This window comes from Apis dorsata, unplaced genomic scaffold (genome assembly GCF_000469605.1).
Source record: "Apis dorsata unplaced genomic scaffold, Apis dorsata 1.3 scaffold_85, whole genome shotgun sequence".
In the NCBI taxonomy this organism is placed as follows: Eukaryota; Metazoa; Arthropoda; class Insecta; order Hymenoptera; family Apidae; genus Apis; species Apis dorsata.
Genome location: NW_006263383.1, coordinates 500,534 through 517,568, shown reverse-complemented (window position 1 = coordinate 517,568; position 17,035 = coordinate 500,534). Strand labels below are relative to the sequence as shown.

At 30.3% G+C, this 17,035-nt stretch overlaps 2 protein-coding genes across 4 annotated transcripts in view; one reads left to right on the top strand and one right to left on the bottom strand.

The window, feature by feature from the left end:
* LOC102680203 (innexin inx3) overlaps positions 1-8,153 on the bottom strand; it is a 14,856-nt gene extending 6,703 nt beyond the window's left edge. The window contains exon 1 of the mRNA XM_006611240.2: positions 7,847-8,153. The gene's annotated coding sequence lies outside the window, so the exon portion shown is untranslated. The remainder of the gene's footprint in view (positions 1-7,846) is intronic.
* The window catches only part of LOC102680504 (dedicator of cytokinesis protein 3), a 51,754-nt gene that overhangs the window by 27,304 nt on the left and 7,415 nt on the right, over positions 1-17,035 (top strand). For 2 of the 3 annotated variants that reach the window (XM_006611243.2, XM_006611244.2), the window contains exons 5-7: positions 14,977-15,061; positions 15,811-16,269; positions 16,624-16,923. In XM_006611243.2, coding sequence (XP_006611306.1) covers positions 14,977-15,061; positions 15,811-16,269; positions 16,624-16,923 — 844 coding nt within the window. Of the gene's footprint in view, positions 1-8,348; positions 8,485-14,976; positions 15,062-15,810; positions 16,270-16,623; positions 16,924-17,035 lie in introns of those variants that run through there. The other variant, XM_031508388.1, reaches the window with a different exon arrangement.

Sequence of the window (17,035 nt, the reverse complement as noted above, 5' to 3'; positions counted from 1 at the left end):
TATATATATATATGAACATTTTTTACACACAAAAAATTATTACATTAAAACAAATCGTAAAGTTGAACCATTAGTACAAGATAAATGTGGTTAACGATAAAGTTACGAGCTTATTAGAGTTATATTTCGAAATTTCTTTCTAATGTTTCCATACGTTTGAAAGCGTTTGTAAATGATCGCACAAGCGCACGCGCACGTCAGCAAGGGAATCGTATGTAATTTCAAACGATCTTATCTGCGGTACGATCGTTTCAACGTGACGGATGACTTAAAACTATCTATAATTTTTACAGGACTGTCCTTCCATGTCCTTCCATATCCTTCTATATCCTTCTATAAGTCTTTCTCGTAGCTTTCAATTATTCCTTTTATTCTTATATTTTTTATTTTTTTACATATACATACTTTATCTATTTTTCATCTAACAATCCGTTCAAAGTTTTTCTACTTTTTTCAATAATTCTAATCACGTGTTCTACACGTATGTAAATCATACACGTTCAAGCCGAGTTTGACCGCGCAGAATCGTATTTTCGCGACAACGGTTTTACAATTCCTTCTTCACGCTTCTTCGAAACCTTCTCTCGGTTAACGAACATACAAGTCAAACCAGTTGCTCGGCTGTTTCTCGTGAAACGGGAGAAGGGGAAGCTTGCCGAGAGTGGACATGCTGACGACACGAGAAAAACGCAACGCTTTCTACCGCCAACGTCTCCAATAATCGCTCCAACGGATTCATCAGATGTATCAATAAATTTCTTATTCCTTAATATTTTGTTTATTTTAATATTTTTTTTATTTTTATCGATGATTCGAGAAATAAAAATTTCTTTGCTGTCGATTATTAATTTGAAATTTATAGTTTAAAATGGATTTCAAATCATCAATAATATGGCATTAAACAATTAGTCATCTATTCGAATACTAACCATTGTTCAAAAAAAAATATCTATATGACATATAAACTATGACTTATTGACATAAAATTTCTTGAAGGTAATTTTCTAGAAACTACAAAAACAACTGTGATTTGTAATATTCTAACGACATAAATATTTCATGGTAAATGATTATTAAGGTTACTATAATGTTATTATAGAAATTATTTTCCTTTAAATTCTTCTGTGTGTAAAATGTAATACGAAATAATCAATTCATTTAATTTACTCGAATATTCATTCGTACTAGCATTCATCTTAATATCTTTCTCTTGACTTACTTTTCTCTCTTTCAATCGTTTCATGTTAATACGTAACACGTGGCACTATGCACTTACATATTACAATCTCCATGTGCATTCTCAGAATCGTTCTTCAGCCACAATCGATATTCTATCACACACATCTGTTTCATTCGATACACACACACACACATTTACGCTAGTGATTTTCATTCCTACATCAAAATCTGTTTTTGAAAGTTGAAAGGATTACTCTATAAATTTCGATTCGCAATAGAAATATTGTGATAATGTATTCTGAAAGAAAATGATCATATATTTGTGTAACACACAGAATAACACTTTTTTAATCATCTATAAATATTAAAAAAATTTTCTAATTATTTTTATTTTTTTAATATTTAAAAAATTGTTAAATTTATTTTTTAATAAATTCCAAATTTTTTCACTAATATCGTCGAATTCTTCGTGAAATATCTTTCTGTGTAACATATTTCTTATGAATTGGCGGCTTTTGTCTAAGTGATAATCGACAAGCGTTATGTTTGAAACTAAAAGAATGGATCGGAATCCGAAGTAACCACAAGACGTTGATTTTTCAGCGCGACTTTTGTAACCGCAACGAGTAGTTTCGTGTACACTGCATACGAATCGTTGTTATCGGATTACGGGTCGAGGAAACAGGTTTGGGATCCATGCACGGTCCACTCCTTATTCGGTGAAATATCACTAAAGCCGGTTAATCTTGTTCAATTTCGATTATATACTCAATCATATACGTTCAGAGATTCAAATTTATTATATTATTTTAAGAAAATATTAAAGATTTTAAAAGTATATGGTAAATTAAAATATCTATTATATCTGAAAAATTTAAAGTTTTATAATTTTATTTCAAATCAATCTTGTTAGGATAAATAAATTAAAATATTTTTTTGATCTTTAAAAAATTATATATATGAACTCTAAAAGATAAACTTTAAAGATGTGTAAAATTTAAAAAAAAATTCAATACATTTTGAAAAATAAAAGAGTGAAAGTAGTATAAACATTTTTAAATTATTCGCTTTTTTCTGATACAAATTGAACACACGCGACGAAATAACGATTCTTCGGCTCTCGTATCGAGAGTATCGTCTATATCGAGTATTCCTAATTTGCGCAGAATTTATGCGCGATACCAAACACAAGAATCGATAATTGCCGTGAAACGTGATTTATACGATCGTATGGTGAGCTTAATGAAGGGTAATGCCGAGTACGAATTGAAAAGTTACCACCGTCGAAGTTCATAAATACATTATCCATCTTAATGATAGAGAAAAACGATCTCGAAAATTTCTCCAATTAAATAGAATTGCTTCTCGGTATTGTTTCGCTAAACGTCGGTTTCCTATTTCGCATATTCTTATACGATGACGTACACACGGATGATGCAAAAGCAACTTCACGGAAAGGAACCAACACTCATAAGTTGCGAATCCTTTTTCTTACACTATAGCATTTTAGTCTATTTGTAAATACGCGTGAAAAAACATGTCAACATATACTTGAGCCAAATCGATTCACAATTTCAAAGTTGAAAATTATCGTTATACCTGTATCGTGGTTATAATGTTTTCATATGCAGTTTTTTTGGGAATCGAATTTTAGAATTCATATCTCGACACAATCGTTTTTATCTTCGGTTTCAATCTTCGACCACAAGGAACGAAACATTCGGCGAGTTATCCACGTTTGCATCGCGCTGCCGTCATTGTTCGCCGTTCCTTTTTATCGGAATGTTTCTCACGCAGAGATAAATTGATTCGTACGTTTGCCAGTGGGTGTAATTTATACGCGGTCGTAGCTCGAGTCAGAATCGAAATTAGAATTGGATTCGATTTCATCGACATGAAAACGTCTAAGAAACAAACAGTCTTTGTCCATTGGGACGGAATCGAGAGAATAGTACTATGGGCCAGAAAAGTGAGGTTATGAAACATGCCGGCTGGCATTTAGTCGGGTTAGTGTTCTTGTGAATGCTCCGCGTGCTGTAATTTATTCCACAGCCGAGAGAGCTGCGTGCCCTGCCTGTGAGAAAACTTTATTAAATGTTTATTGAAGTTCCAGAGAGGTAGCAACCCGCGGGAATCCTCATACATTTTTATCAACTCGAATAGCAGGCAAAGATCGCCAACCTTAATTAATTACGTTCCTCCCTACCGGAAAATAACCTGGAATGAGATGAAATTAGTCCACAGTTTACAGCAATCTTGATATCCAACGAATATTCTTGATATCCATGGTAAAAATCATTATCCATTATGCAAATATCTCCCTATCTGTCACTTTCTTTCGTTATTAATTCTAAAGCAGCATATCGTTAGATTATTAAATTAGATTATTAAAGAATGTTTAATTATATTTTTTAAATTTATTTTCTTTTCTTCAAATATTTTATTTTAATGAATAAATTTAAATTTTGTTAATATATAATATATAATTTTGAGAAGTAATTTAGAGAAATTATTTTGTGAATATATTATAGTGTGAATCATAAATGACGGTGAAATTATTGTATGCACTGTAGGCGTTGAGTCACATTTAACCTATAACGGAATTTCTCTAATTTAATTATAAAAGCTTTTGTATGAGAATGTTATTTATTTTATTTGTTTTTCAATTTTATACGATTTTGATGAAAATCAGTATTTTACAATTGTAAAATGGATGATGTATCGCTCTCATAAATTTGTTTTTAAGTTAATTATTGTAAAAATTATTGATTTTTCCCCAATTTTTAATTTTTATAGTCGAAATAACGACGATGTCCATCAAAAACGATTAAGAGAAATTATCCGTGGCATTTTTAACAAATTAAATCATTTAACCTTAATTTTTTTATTTATATTTATATTATTTATATTTATATATTGAGAGAAAATTTTCGACACCTCGTATGTAACTTGGAATTAGAAGCGAAATCAATCATTATCAATTATATCAAGTGAAATAATTAACGATGGGAAACAAGTTTCTTGCATTGCATAGACGTGATTGTTTTTTTCGGTATAATCTAAGGACGAGTTGAGTGGTTTCCCGCGGAAAGGGAATTTACAGTTAGCTCTTGCGTTTACGTTTACGGTAACCACACCTCGAAACTTTTAAAATCTGTCGATTGTCCGATCAAATTCACTCGACCGAGTTAGAAACTTTAAACCGACGAATAAAACCGTCGATCGATCGCCGGTTTTGAACGATAGAGAAAAATTCCAGTTTTGGTTAGAATTAACATCGTTGCTTCGTCAGAAGCGACATCTATTACTTTCTCGACAATAGTACATCCAACTTGTAAGGAGAATAGTGACGAAGTAAAAGGAAAAAAGTATCAAAGTGTAAGTACGTGAACCTATCCTTGGACGTGTAGACCTGATGGCAAACACGGGAACCTTCTCAGTCGTGAAATTACTCAGTAAACATGCCGTGTCGTCTAAAGAACTTCTCTTTTTCAGTGTATTCGAGTTTTCTAGTAATTCTCTTATTTTTATCGATGTCGTTTTGTCTTGAAAACTTGAGATAAAATAAAAGAAGATAGATAGAATAAAATAATTTTTTTTCATTAAAATATCAAAATATTATATTTCTTTATAATAAATTGTAAAACAAATAATAAATTTGATATTTTATAATCTAAATATTTTAATGTAAGATAATTTAATATAATATTTGAAGTTATAGAAATCAATAATAAAAATAAATAAACAATAAAATAGCGAAATATTTTAAATTCAGTCCTTTAATTTTTAATTAAAATTTGGAAAAAAATATTTTACAGAAATCTATATATAAAATTAGTTAACTTATTTTTTCTAATAAAAACAACATCACAAAGAAAATGATAAAATTTTTCAAATGTTAATTAGGATATTCTAATTGAGAATAATTTGTTGCGAAAGGTTAATCGTAGGTAGACCATGCTTTCGTAAATCTTGTACCGTAAAATTGTTCAAGGACTATCCGACGACGTTACTGACTTAATACTACTAATACATATGTATATTTCGAGATTCAAATTGTGATGAATCGCGTGAAAAGATTACGCTATGCTTTCTGTATTGCATATCTTTCTTAATGCAAGTGAACAATATCGTCGGAATGAAGGGCGCACGTTGTCGTCATCGAGTGAAAGGTGAATGCCAGCTCAATTTCATAGCGATGATAAAAAAATTCCAATTAACGAAAACTCGACGTTGAATCGTAAAGGCATTCACGCGATCGACGAAATATATCACAAATTTTTCAATGCCAGATTATTTGATCGATATCGTATAAACGTGATGTAATTTTTGCTATCGAGATAATAGTCGCTTGAAGAAAATGCTTGACCAGCGACCTGAAACGAAGCGAGAATGAGAAACGGAAGACAATGCCTACGGTATTATATCGTTCTAAGATAAAATGATCTGCTTTGTTCAAGTGATGCATCAATGGTATTTCAGATGCATAATATGATGCATAATATGAGCTTTATGATTCATATATGTTGAATGCTCTTCTTTGGAAACCGAGAATGACCAATCAAAATATAGAAAGAAGAAAGAAGAAAGAGACTTTTGACCGCAATACGTATATTATATTTCATACACGTCATGTCGGTCTATAGGAAGAACAGGCTACATTGATAAATGCTCAATCGTATATTGACACATAAGGTGCATGTAAATTATAACCGCATATAATATTTTGGACTTACGATATTTAATTATATTTAATTTATTATTGATATATTTCAGATTTTATCATCAATATTTTATAAATATTTAAAAAAAATTTATTTTTCATGAAATATTAAATTAGTTCTTAAATATTTATAAATATTCCATTGCGATAAAATTTGAAATTTCAAGTTGCAGAGATAATTTTGATACCAGAGAAAAAGATAAAATTGATAAAAGATTCTTTTGATTCTCGATATTTCAAATTCCGGATAAACTAGTTTTGCGACAAACGGCCAGACATCCCGCGCATATCTTTCACGCATTCTCTTCTCTCTTTTGAATGAGGTTAACAGCCGTTTCTCTGCCGGTAATTTCTGTCAAGTCTCGAAAGATCGAAAAATCATAGGAATTTTTTCATTATAATTTGATTTTTAGCAACAAATATATCACCAAGAATTAATACAAATTCCTTTCGTAAGATCGATTTCATTTAAAACTTAAAAACGAAATTATGCCAAGTTTCGACTGTTGCATGAAACAATATTTGAGAAACTGAATTATCTTTGTCAAAGTTTCAGCGAAAATGTGATTAAACTCGGATTTCCTATGTATACAGACGCTGGTTGTTCGAGTAGAGATAATGTATATCTACGGTTTTGTATGCAAAACCCTCTTCATTCTTTATCGGGATTTTATCTACGGTAAAATCTGGAAGCGTATCGCCGAGGACCGGTCTTGCAGTTACATTTAAGCTTGACATAAATAATAAACTTATTTTTCCGAAGGATTTCATTTTCATTTACATTCTTTTTTGAGAAATTTTTAAATTGAAGATTGTGCAGTAAAAAGCTAGTTCATTTGTTAACAATTATTATATGTAATATATTTAAAGAAAAAAATTTAAATCATATGGTATAAACTAAATAGAAATGTCGATAAATGACTTATTATAGATTTTAAAATTTGCTATTAAGATTCATCCAATAAGAACGCAGAGAATCTTACTATTTTATGCAATTAAAAATAAACAGATAATAATAAAAATAAACAAATAAACACATATCTTCTATATTTAATAAAAAACGATATTTTTGTTTTGTTTTTATTGTTTATTATTAATAAAAAGAAAGCATTTTTTAAAAATATTTTTATGATATGAAAGGACAATTAAAATAATTTTATAAATTTTTTTAATTTCTTTAAGTTTATTGAAAATATAAATCTGTCTCTTTATTGCAAGATCAACTGTCTTTGTCCCCATCGAATGAAATTTCAAAGAACACAGTAGGTAGCGATCAATGAAGAACAAGATAATTATTCAAGAAAATTCAAGAAAAGTCTAAAATTTCCAAATAATGTTAATAGTATATTTACTATTTATGGTTTTTGTTCATAAAAATTAATTTCTATATATTCTATTTTTCTATTTCGAGAACTTTGATATTATTATATTAAGCATATATGATTGTTCAATCTTGACGATAATATGTAATTAACTTTTGAAAGGACGCGTTCGAACAATTGGAGTCGATTGAGCGGCCTTAATAAGTCCGGGTAGGTTATGCGGAAAATAATTTGTTCAAGCGACACGTGGCCATCGAAGAAAATTACTAACTGTGTTTTGAATGATTGTCGTCGTGTATACTTACACCGTACAACTCAATTTATGCTATTTGATACATAAACATAAACAGAGAATCATGTTCAGGCTATATTCATTTGTTTCGTTGCTTTCGATGCGTCACGATTACATTGAAAACTATCATCTTTCGACATTTTTAACGTTCTCCATGCGAGATAAAAATTATCGAGTTAGTTGTTCCGTATAAAGTACACATAACAGATAGGTTGTGAAATCTTGAGCTCGAAGATTTCTCGACAAATTTATCCATCACCACCACCAATCTTATCCAGTTTATAATAATAAGAAAAAAAAAAAACGATCGCAATTTTATTTGAACAATACCTTTTTTTAATCAGCACTCTCTTTCCGATAATTGCTTGCAAGCTCTTTCCGATAATCCAGGCCGAAAACTGACAAAATCCGTACTGACAGATTCCGTGGTTGTTTCCCACGAGCCAATAGCGCGGGAAGCTCGCGCTTATTGGCCGATTGACTTTTTTCTTCCTGCAAGACGTTGCTCAAAACCTTTCTTTAGTCGTAACTTTCTTCTTTTTCTCCTGGTTTATTTCAATGAAAAATTATCGATTCTTACACACCTTACACTGCGTCACCGTTTTCCCGTTAATCGCGTGTTTCGAATTTGTTTCGATCCTCGTTAACGTACTAGGACGAAATTGAGAGATAAAAAAGGAAGGGGAATAAGAATAATGAAGACGTATAGCGTCGTTTTGAGAGTTAATGTCTGATGCGATACATCAAACTTACTCTCTTTCTCTCCGCGCTCTTCTTATTTTCGTTGTCGCGTGAGTTGGCGTAAATGGGTATTTTGGAAATCGTTTCGAAACTTGAGACAAGGCCGAGTAACACACCAACGGGGCCCAGCGTGCGAACAGCAACTGAACCGAGAGACTCGTTGTGGGCCCCACTGCTCCCCGCCATGTTGCTTCGCCGAGTTTCAAGCGTGGGGGCGACTCTATCAGGTGCGTATAGTTGCCTTTGAAAATCAGCCACCACGATTCACCATGAATCGGTTGCATTGCTCTTCTTTTCTTTTCTTAACTATTCGCCTTCCGGGTGTGTTTGTAGATATTATACAATATCTATTCTGATGTATAATCTATATTTTGTAATGTATATTTTGTAATATAAATGAAGGATAAGGAATCGTATAACAATAAATAATTATGAACATTTTTCAGTTATTCTTTTCTTATTGCTAATATTAATTAATTTGAATAATTTTCGTTAAATATTTGACTTTAAAATATATTACGATATAATAGAATATTTAGTAATAAATATTTATACAATTTATTATAAAAATATTATATAGATTTGATTTAATATTGCAATAAATGTGAATCCTCTTTTCTAGATTTTGAATATATCTTTATTCGAGTTTAAATTTTCGATTCATATCATATGTCTGTAAAGAGCAACCGTAACCACAGCATCTGAGAAGAGAGAGGAAGTGATATTTCTTTCTCTGTCTGTAGAGCTCAAGGTTTTCAGCTCAGTGAATACACGGTATATAACCATACCGGGAACCTGTTCCCCCTGGCAGAGGAGACTTGGCTCTTTAAAGCTTCTCTTCTTGCGTCTTCCCCTTTCATCTTCCTTTCTCTTTGCTTCTCAAATTTTTGATTTTACAATAAAAATTACAGATTAAATTTTTAACAAATTTAATATATTTTTTCTAAAAAATTTAATATCAAAAATTTAATCAAAAAAAATTTTTTTTTTCCCCTATTATTTAATTCCATCGTAAAAATTATATTCTTTCAGATTAAAAAAATTACAAATAAATAAAATCGATAATATTATTCTATTTTAAACAATAACACTTGATTTTTAAATAAATATAAAAAAAAGATTTGCACAATTCATTCAATAAATTTCTGATGTAATGTCGATACTGTTTACTAGTTTTGTTCGTGTATGCGTACGAGTAACGGTTCTACCAATGACCGCAGACAGGATTTCTTTCTTCGCATTTTCTTTTTCACATCACTTACAGAATTGAATTTTGGTAGTTTCAAATACTTGATTGTGTCAAGTTAAATATGAACAAGAAATAAATTATTCAATCTGTTTCATTTATTTAATTACCAGCTATTAGTAATGATTATTTACACAGTTTTCTTTTGAACAATATATTGAGAAAACGACAATATTTATTATCCATCTCGTAGTAATTATTATTATTTCTAATAAGCATGCCTCTAGGCTCCATTTCACATACATTGCCCTCTATGAATTTTTCTTTCTTATTTCTTCATAGTTTTATCTTTTTCTTCGTTTCTTCTTCTTTTGATGTTTTGCTTCCTTGTTGGGGTAACACGATGATACGGAATGAAACTCCAGGTCACATAACGTGTTCTTCTTTTCAGGGTTTCCCAATTCTTCGAATTCTCTGAATCCAATGACTAAATGTATCCATTACTGATTTTACCAAGAAACATTGCCTGTTTTAAATATAAATCATCGGACACCATAAGAGTAATTGAATTTGTAAAATTATTTTTCGCTATATTTATATTTTATTATTTATTAGTTTCAAACTTTCGATTTAGATTTCTCTTTACATGGCTGGTACTAATCTTAAAAATAAATACAATTATCGGCAACTTTTTTTTTATTCAAGATATTCAGAGGTCATAAACTTTTGATATAATGCTCCGTATCAATTTTTCCAACTTTTTGATTTTATTCATAAACAATAAAGAAGCACAATTTGGAATGTATTGATTTTTCAAAAAAAAAGATGATATTTCTCAAAGTACAAGTCTATTTGTCGAAGAAAGATTCTTGAAGGTTGGGAAACGCTGCCATTATTCTCCGTAAGGTAATAGTCTTTTTCTTTTTGCCTTCGTCTTGGCGTAGCACGGTGCTGGCGTTGTTCTACTCGGGCCCAGGGCTGTACGATGAGAGGTAGCGCATCGTGAAGGGGAAAAAGCGCTTAGGTAGGGGAAGTTCCATGGTATATACTCGGCTACCGACGTGCTGCTATCTTCGATGAAAGAAATTTAATGAATGACAATGATCGTCGAACTAATAAACATATATATATCAAATTAATGTTTTTTCTTTATTCTTTTTTTATAGGATAACATATACTATTTGAATTGTAATTTAAATTTATTATATATCATACAATTTCTTTTCTTTATATTGTGTTTGACTGATATAACGATTTGACAAATACATATATATTCAAAATCACAATCTTTCTTATTTTATAACAGCAGCAAACAATCTTTCTTTTTTTCAACATTAAACAAGTACATATATATTATTGAAATTTATCTTATGATTATTGTAAAAGAGAATAAATAAAATAATTTAAAAATAATTTAAAAAATATTATCTTCTTCTTGTTGTTAATATAGCACAAGATGAACGAAATTAGAACTTTAATGCTCGTTAGTGACGAAAAACTAAAAGGTTCGCGGCTAATCGCGCTTAATCGCGCGTCATTTGATCTAATTGAGATCGTGGAAGCTCAGGGATTTGGCCCTGACATCTATTACTACTACTACTATTACCACTACTTTCGTATCTTCTGCCAAAGGCCGATGCCGCACGGAACTGCAACTGCACTCGGGAGCGCAGTCATGACCAGTCGGCACTGGTTTCCTTGTGGTGGAACTCGGTGCAAGTAATGTTTTATTGTGTGCGTGTATACCCTCGGGCAAACCAGACGCGGCATTCGTCTTCCCACGAACCCTTCGCTATTCGTACGAGTCTCGTTACTCGTTCCGGGATCAGGAAACACTCCTATTAAGGCCGTTTTATACGGTCGCGAGAAACCGTGCTCTATACATAAGTTGTCAACGCAACTTCCATAGATTTTAGTCTATACAATACAAATAATTCTATATTTTTTTTTTTATCACTGCAAACGTATTATTATGAAAATTTTTTTTTCTTTTTCTAATCGAATGATAGACAATAATGATATTATACATAAAATTTAATAATAATTTTCTGTATTAAATTTAATAATTTTTTTTCTATGCTAAAAAATTAGAAGTAAATAATTAAAAATTTTTTAATTAATACTTTACTAAGATTTATTAAATTAACTTTATTTTAATTGAAGTGAAATATAAAAGATAAAACAAAGAACAGTGCAAAGTGAACGAAGGATAATTGATTGTCAGTTTAAAGTAGAAACAGGAATCCACCAACTCGCAGCAATACTGACGTAATTATAACGTTTAAAGCTACCGAATGATTACTGAACTTTGTGAAATATATTTCATAACTGAAAAATTCACAAAATTTCTCTCCGTTATTGTCGATACAAAATCCTTTCTTTTCCTAATCATCAATTTTTCAAATTAATCCAAGAGGAGAATAGGTCTTATTTAATCTAGACATTGTCTGAAATGTAGAATATTCTAAAATCATATTTTAAAATTCTCAGCAGTTTTAATAATTTACATTGAAACTTTTGTGATGAGCGATTTAGGCTTTGCTTCATCATTTATTCATTTTTAAAAAAAGTTCAAAGACTAATGAAAAGTTTCGTATAATGAATTGTGTTTGATAGAATATTATGCTAAAAAAATATGGAAAGATAAAATTGAAAAATTTCGAAATTTAAATTTTTATATTTGTTACACTTTCCTAAAAAAATATATATTTATTAGCCAAATGGTTGAATCTATCGATTAATTTCTTTTATTTAGAGTTTTTTTTTAAAATTATTATTAATTTTTTATAAATGATTAAATTTTCTTCTTTTTTTACAATTTTTGCACACAAAATCATTTTCTGCCTATTTATACCATTTATCCTTATATAATAAAGGACAAATAATTTTTTACATAAATAATTTGTTATTAACCTTTTTAACTATCGATATCCAGCTTAAGCATCACAGTCTGTTAATCTTTCATTATCACCATTTGCTTTTATTTATTTTGTATATTACGCAATCGATGGGTAAATCAATCCTTCAGATAAAAATTTACATCATTTCGTTAATATAAATTGAAGATATGTATTCATGTCTCGCGTGAACTTACGCTGACCGTTACGCGGCCAATGGCCGAATGAATTTGTCATCCAAAGGAATCTTTCTACACGATGAAGAGGAAGGAGCGAAAAGGAACTCGAGCTCGTCCTTTATGTTTCTCGAATAGGCGGTCGATTCTCGCGGTGAATCGAACGTCGTTGCTTCGAGAGAATATATCCGATATCTTTGGAATGGGACATAGGTCCGAACAACGCGGCGGACATTGGCTGTACCTGTCTCCACGCATCGAAGTTTGCCTGCTCACCTGCATTCCATTAACTCTGGTCTGAGAGGGACCTTTACTTTATATATTCAGGACAACGTCGATGGATCATATAAATACCCTATTTGATATATATCCATATATATATATTTGGTAGAATAACTTCATCTAATTGATATTACTATCAATTAATTGAATCAAGTAAAGAAAATGTAATATTGATTATATTATTAGTGTTAAGTTTATTTAATATTATTTAAAAATAGTTCATCTCTTTCAGAATTAATATATTTCATTTATTACGATATATATAGATTTATTCAAAGTATACTTTTTTAAAAATTTTTATTCCGAGACATAACCTCTTTGGTAGGAAAATTAATATGATCTTATTTAACGAATGAGGGCGCAGATGCTACCGAATTAATAGAATCAGTAACGTATATAGAGAGCGGAAAAAAAATTCAAATGGTGATTCAAAACAAAATAAAAGTAATGCTCTCTCAAGTACTATTTCATTTTCTCGATTTGCCTAAAATTCATTCGGAACTCACAATATACGTGCTACATATACGAAACGTTAATTACCACTCAACAACTGTGCTTCCCTTTAACTAGGAAATCCTTTTTTGTAGCATGGAAAAAGTTAATTGATTAGTCACGTGTCAGAGCAATTTTCTATTTTGATACAATGAATAAAATATTGTAAAGTTTTTTCTATTGTTATAAATTTATTCAAATTATACTTTATAATTAATGCAATTACGCAGAATACATTGATTTGTATTATGAATATTTTTAATGGTTATGTTGCTTCGACAAAATGACAAAATTTAATTATTATTTTCATACAGGTTTATTGAAGGGAATCAAAATGAGTTTGAATAGTAGCAACATTTTTTTCATATTAACATACAATCGGAATCACTATTTAATTTTCTTTTTCTTTTTTGATCTTATTATGAATTCAAAATAAATAATATAAATATTAATTATTTATATTATATATTTATTTCGATATTTATTCGAAAAAATTTTCTAACATAATTGAATTCTAGTCTAAATTCTTTTATATTTTTAAATTGATTACTAAATTTGCAATATATTTATGATTCTAATAAATATACAATCGATAATTTATTATTATTCAGAATCTCCAGAATTTCATAAAAAATCAGGAATTGTTATTAGTTTGATGCATTTCAACCAATTAATATGGTTATTTCTGTGAACTATTTTATAATGTGTTTTGCAACATCTTTGAGCTCGTCTCTATTACTCAATTTGATCCGAATTAACTGCTCAAAAGTAAAAACGTATCTCCGTTTGATGCAAATTTTGACACATATACATATATATGCTTGGTAAGAGGAATAAAGAATAGGCGTGGAGAGACATGAAGTGTAGTGAGAAGCCAAGTTGAGTCGAAATGGGCAGCGTATAGCTGCATTCCTGCGAGGTGAAGGGGCCATGCGAGGACCCTGGCGGGTAGCCGGGCCTGTAGGGCCCCAATGCGTTCGAGAACACGTCGGCCCTATGGCATGCAGCCGTCCGGGGTCATGGGAAGTTAAGTATATTGCTCCGCCACTTCAGAAGTAAACTTAACAAACTGATGCAATGGATTAATTGGATCATGCGTTAGGATGTGAATACATTTTAAAATGAAACTTTCAAAAGTTGAGAATATATCTTGCAAGTAGATATTACTTTGAAAGTAACTATCCAACACTATTAATAATGATTGTTCGATAACTTTCACTAATCATAGTGTCTGCTTATGAACAATATCATTAAAAACAATAAACTGTGAATAATTTTACTCTCAAATATATACTTGCATATAACTATTATATTATATTTAAAAATATATTTCTTTATAAAAATATAAAAATATATAAAGATATATATAAAGATATATTCTGTTTAACTTTGTTTCATTTTTTTTTATTTTTTATTTTTATAATCTACAGAAAAATCAATAGTTTCTCAAAATGAATATTTATGTATATTTAAATCAAGTTAAATCTGTTTAACATCATGAATTTAAAAGATTTTTTATTTTTTTTTTCCAAAAATCAAAAATTAAATATACACATATACATATATGCACACATATCTATGTTAGACTGATATTCAAATTAAAAATATGATTACCATGAGGAATATCAACAATTATTTTATTACTTTTTTGTTTTGCTCAGTTATGCGATATTTTGTATGTTGCAGGAAATTGGGTTTAGACCTGGTACCCCGTCAAGGTGCCCATATGGTGGATCCGGATACGATGTCAGTCGTTGAACTATATCACGTGGTAATTAGAACGAAACAAAATTTGAACAATAATTGATTATCGCAAATGTGTAAAAAATACGAGATCTCGTGTGCATCGATATTCTTGAGCCAATACACACAGTTGACTGCGTCGAGAGAAAAAAGGGAAAAATAGTAGATGAGTCGTTTGAAGAGGAGCTTGATATGTTGAAAAAGAGAAAAAAGTAGAGGGCTCTTGAGTGCCCATACTTCTTCGCTATACATATATCGCTAGAGTTCATTGAAATTCTAGCTGGAGTGCTGACCATTTCAAATACTCCGCAAGAATTGAAATGAAGTCAGCTTCAGGATATATTCAGCGCATGCGCTATTGATATAAAATTTAAAAAATAATATTTTTTAATCCAATCGAAATTCCTATATTTTTCATTTAAATATTGATCGTTAAATTTTATATATTCTTTAATTTTATTCTAATTCTAAAATTTTTTTTTTAATTTAAATAATATTTATTAATTTACATAATAAATTTTTTTTTTATATTGAATCTTTTTCTTTATTTTTAATTTGAAATGAATATATATATATATAAGTTAAATGAAATATCTTGTATTTGAAATACTATTTTTCCATAATATTATTTCAAAAAAAATTTTATTTACAAAATCTTCTGTCGATCCAAGAAATAAAATTCAGAAATAAAAATCTCTATTTTATTCATTTCAGCAATTTATTTTTATACAATTTTGAATATTATTACGAATCATAGCGACGTTTATCGATTTCCAGCACGTTCAAAGCGCGGAAAATTCGCAAGGAGCATCAGGAAGAGGAACTCTTAGGCGGAAGGAGCACAAGAAAGTCTTAACCCATCATCTTTACTTCTGCATGAGAGATTTCGGCCACTCGATCGGCGAGGACACGGAGGTTTACTTCTCCTTGTACGACGCGAAACGTAGCCACTATCTGAGCGAACGTTTCTTGGTTCGAATTTCGAAGGAGGGATTTTCAAGTTTCATCGAGAAGATACACAGTAATTGCACAATTTTCACGGATCTCGGTAACGCCGATCTTAGCAGGGATCTTTACATGGTTGCGCATGTGATGCGATGTGGAAGAATGCTGTACTCGGATTCTGGCAAAAACAAAGCGGGAACAGCGACTTATAGGAGACCTCATGGAGTCGCGGTGCTTTCCCTGGCCGAAGCCACCCAGGATCACTCGGAGGAACTCGAGATGACGTTCAAGGTAAACTGCTGCCGAATTGATTAACAATTAAATTGCTTTTGATATACAATTATGTACAACGGAATTAAATATATATATATATATATATAGGAGAAAAATTTATTTGTTTTATTTTATTATTATTAATAATTTCTTTTAATCAATTTTTTAATGTTCAAAATTAACTTCCATCGATCAATCAATCACGACATTTTTTTAATTTGAGTACGAATTTTAATTAATTATATTTTACAAATTAGAGTTACAAATTAAATTTTTTTTATTCGTAATTTCTAATAATTTTTTTAAATCTTCGAATATATTAACATTCTGCAAAGATAATCCGAGCCAACAATTTAAGTAATATTATTTTAGGTATATCAAGGAGAAGAGAAAGATTTTCATCAATTGCACGAGCAGATTATCCGCAATAACAAGTGTTCCCTGCTTCCGGGCCAGCCTAATTATGGCATAGTAATTTCTCTACGCGTTTTACATGGAGAACTGTCTCAAGTCCGGGAAGAGAATCCTTTACTCTTCAAAAATATTTGTTTAACGAAAAAACTTGGATTTTCCGATGTGATCATGCCTGGTGATGTAAGGAATGATTTGTACCTGAAATTGGAACGCGGCGAATTCGAACGAGGTGGAAAATCTACTGGGAAAAACATTGAGGTATAGTCGATATTATGGCTCAAATTATAATTGAGTAAAAATTTTTATATGTATATTTTTATATAAATCTTGTATATATCATGTTCTTAAATGCACTTTTTGCAGTATTATC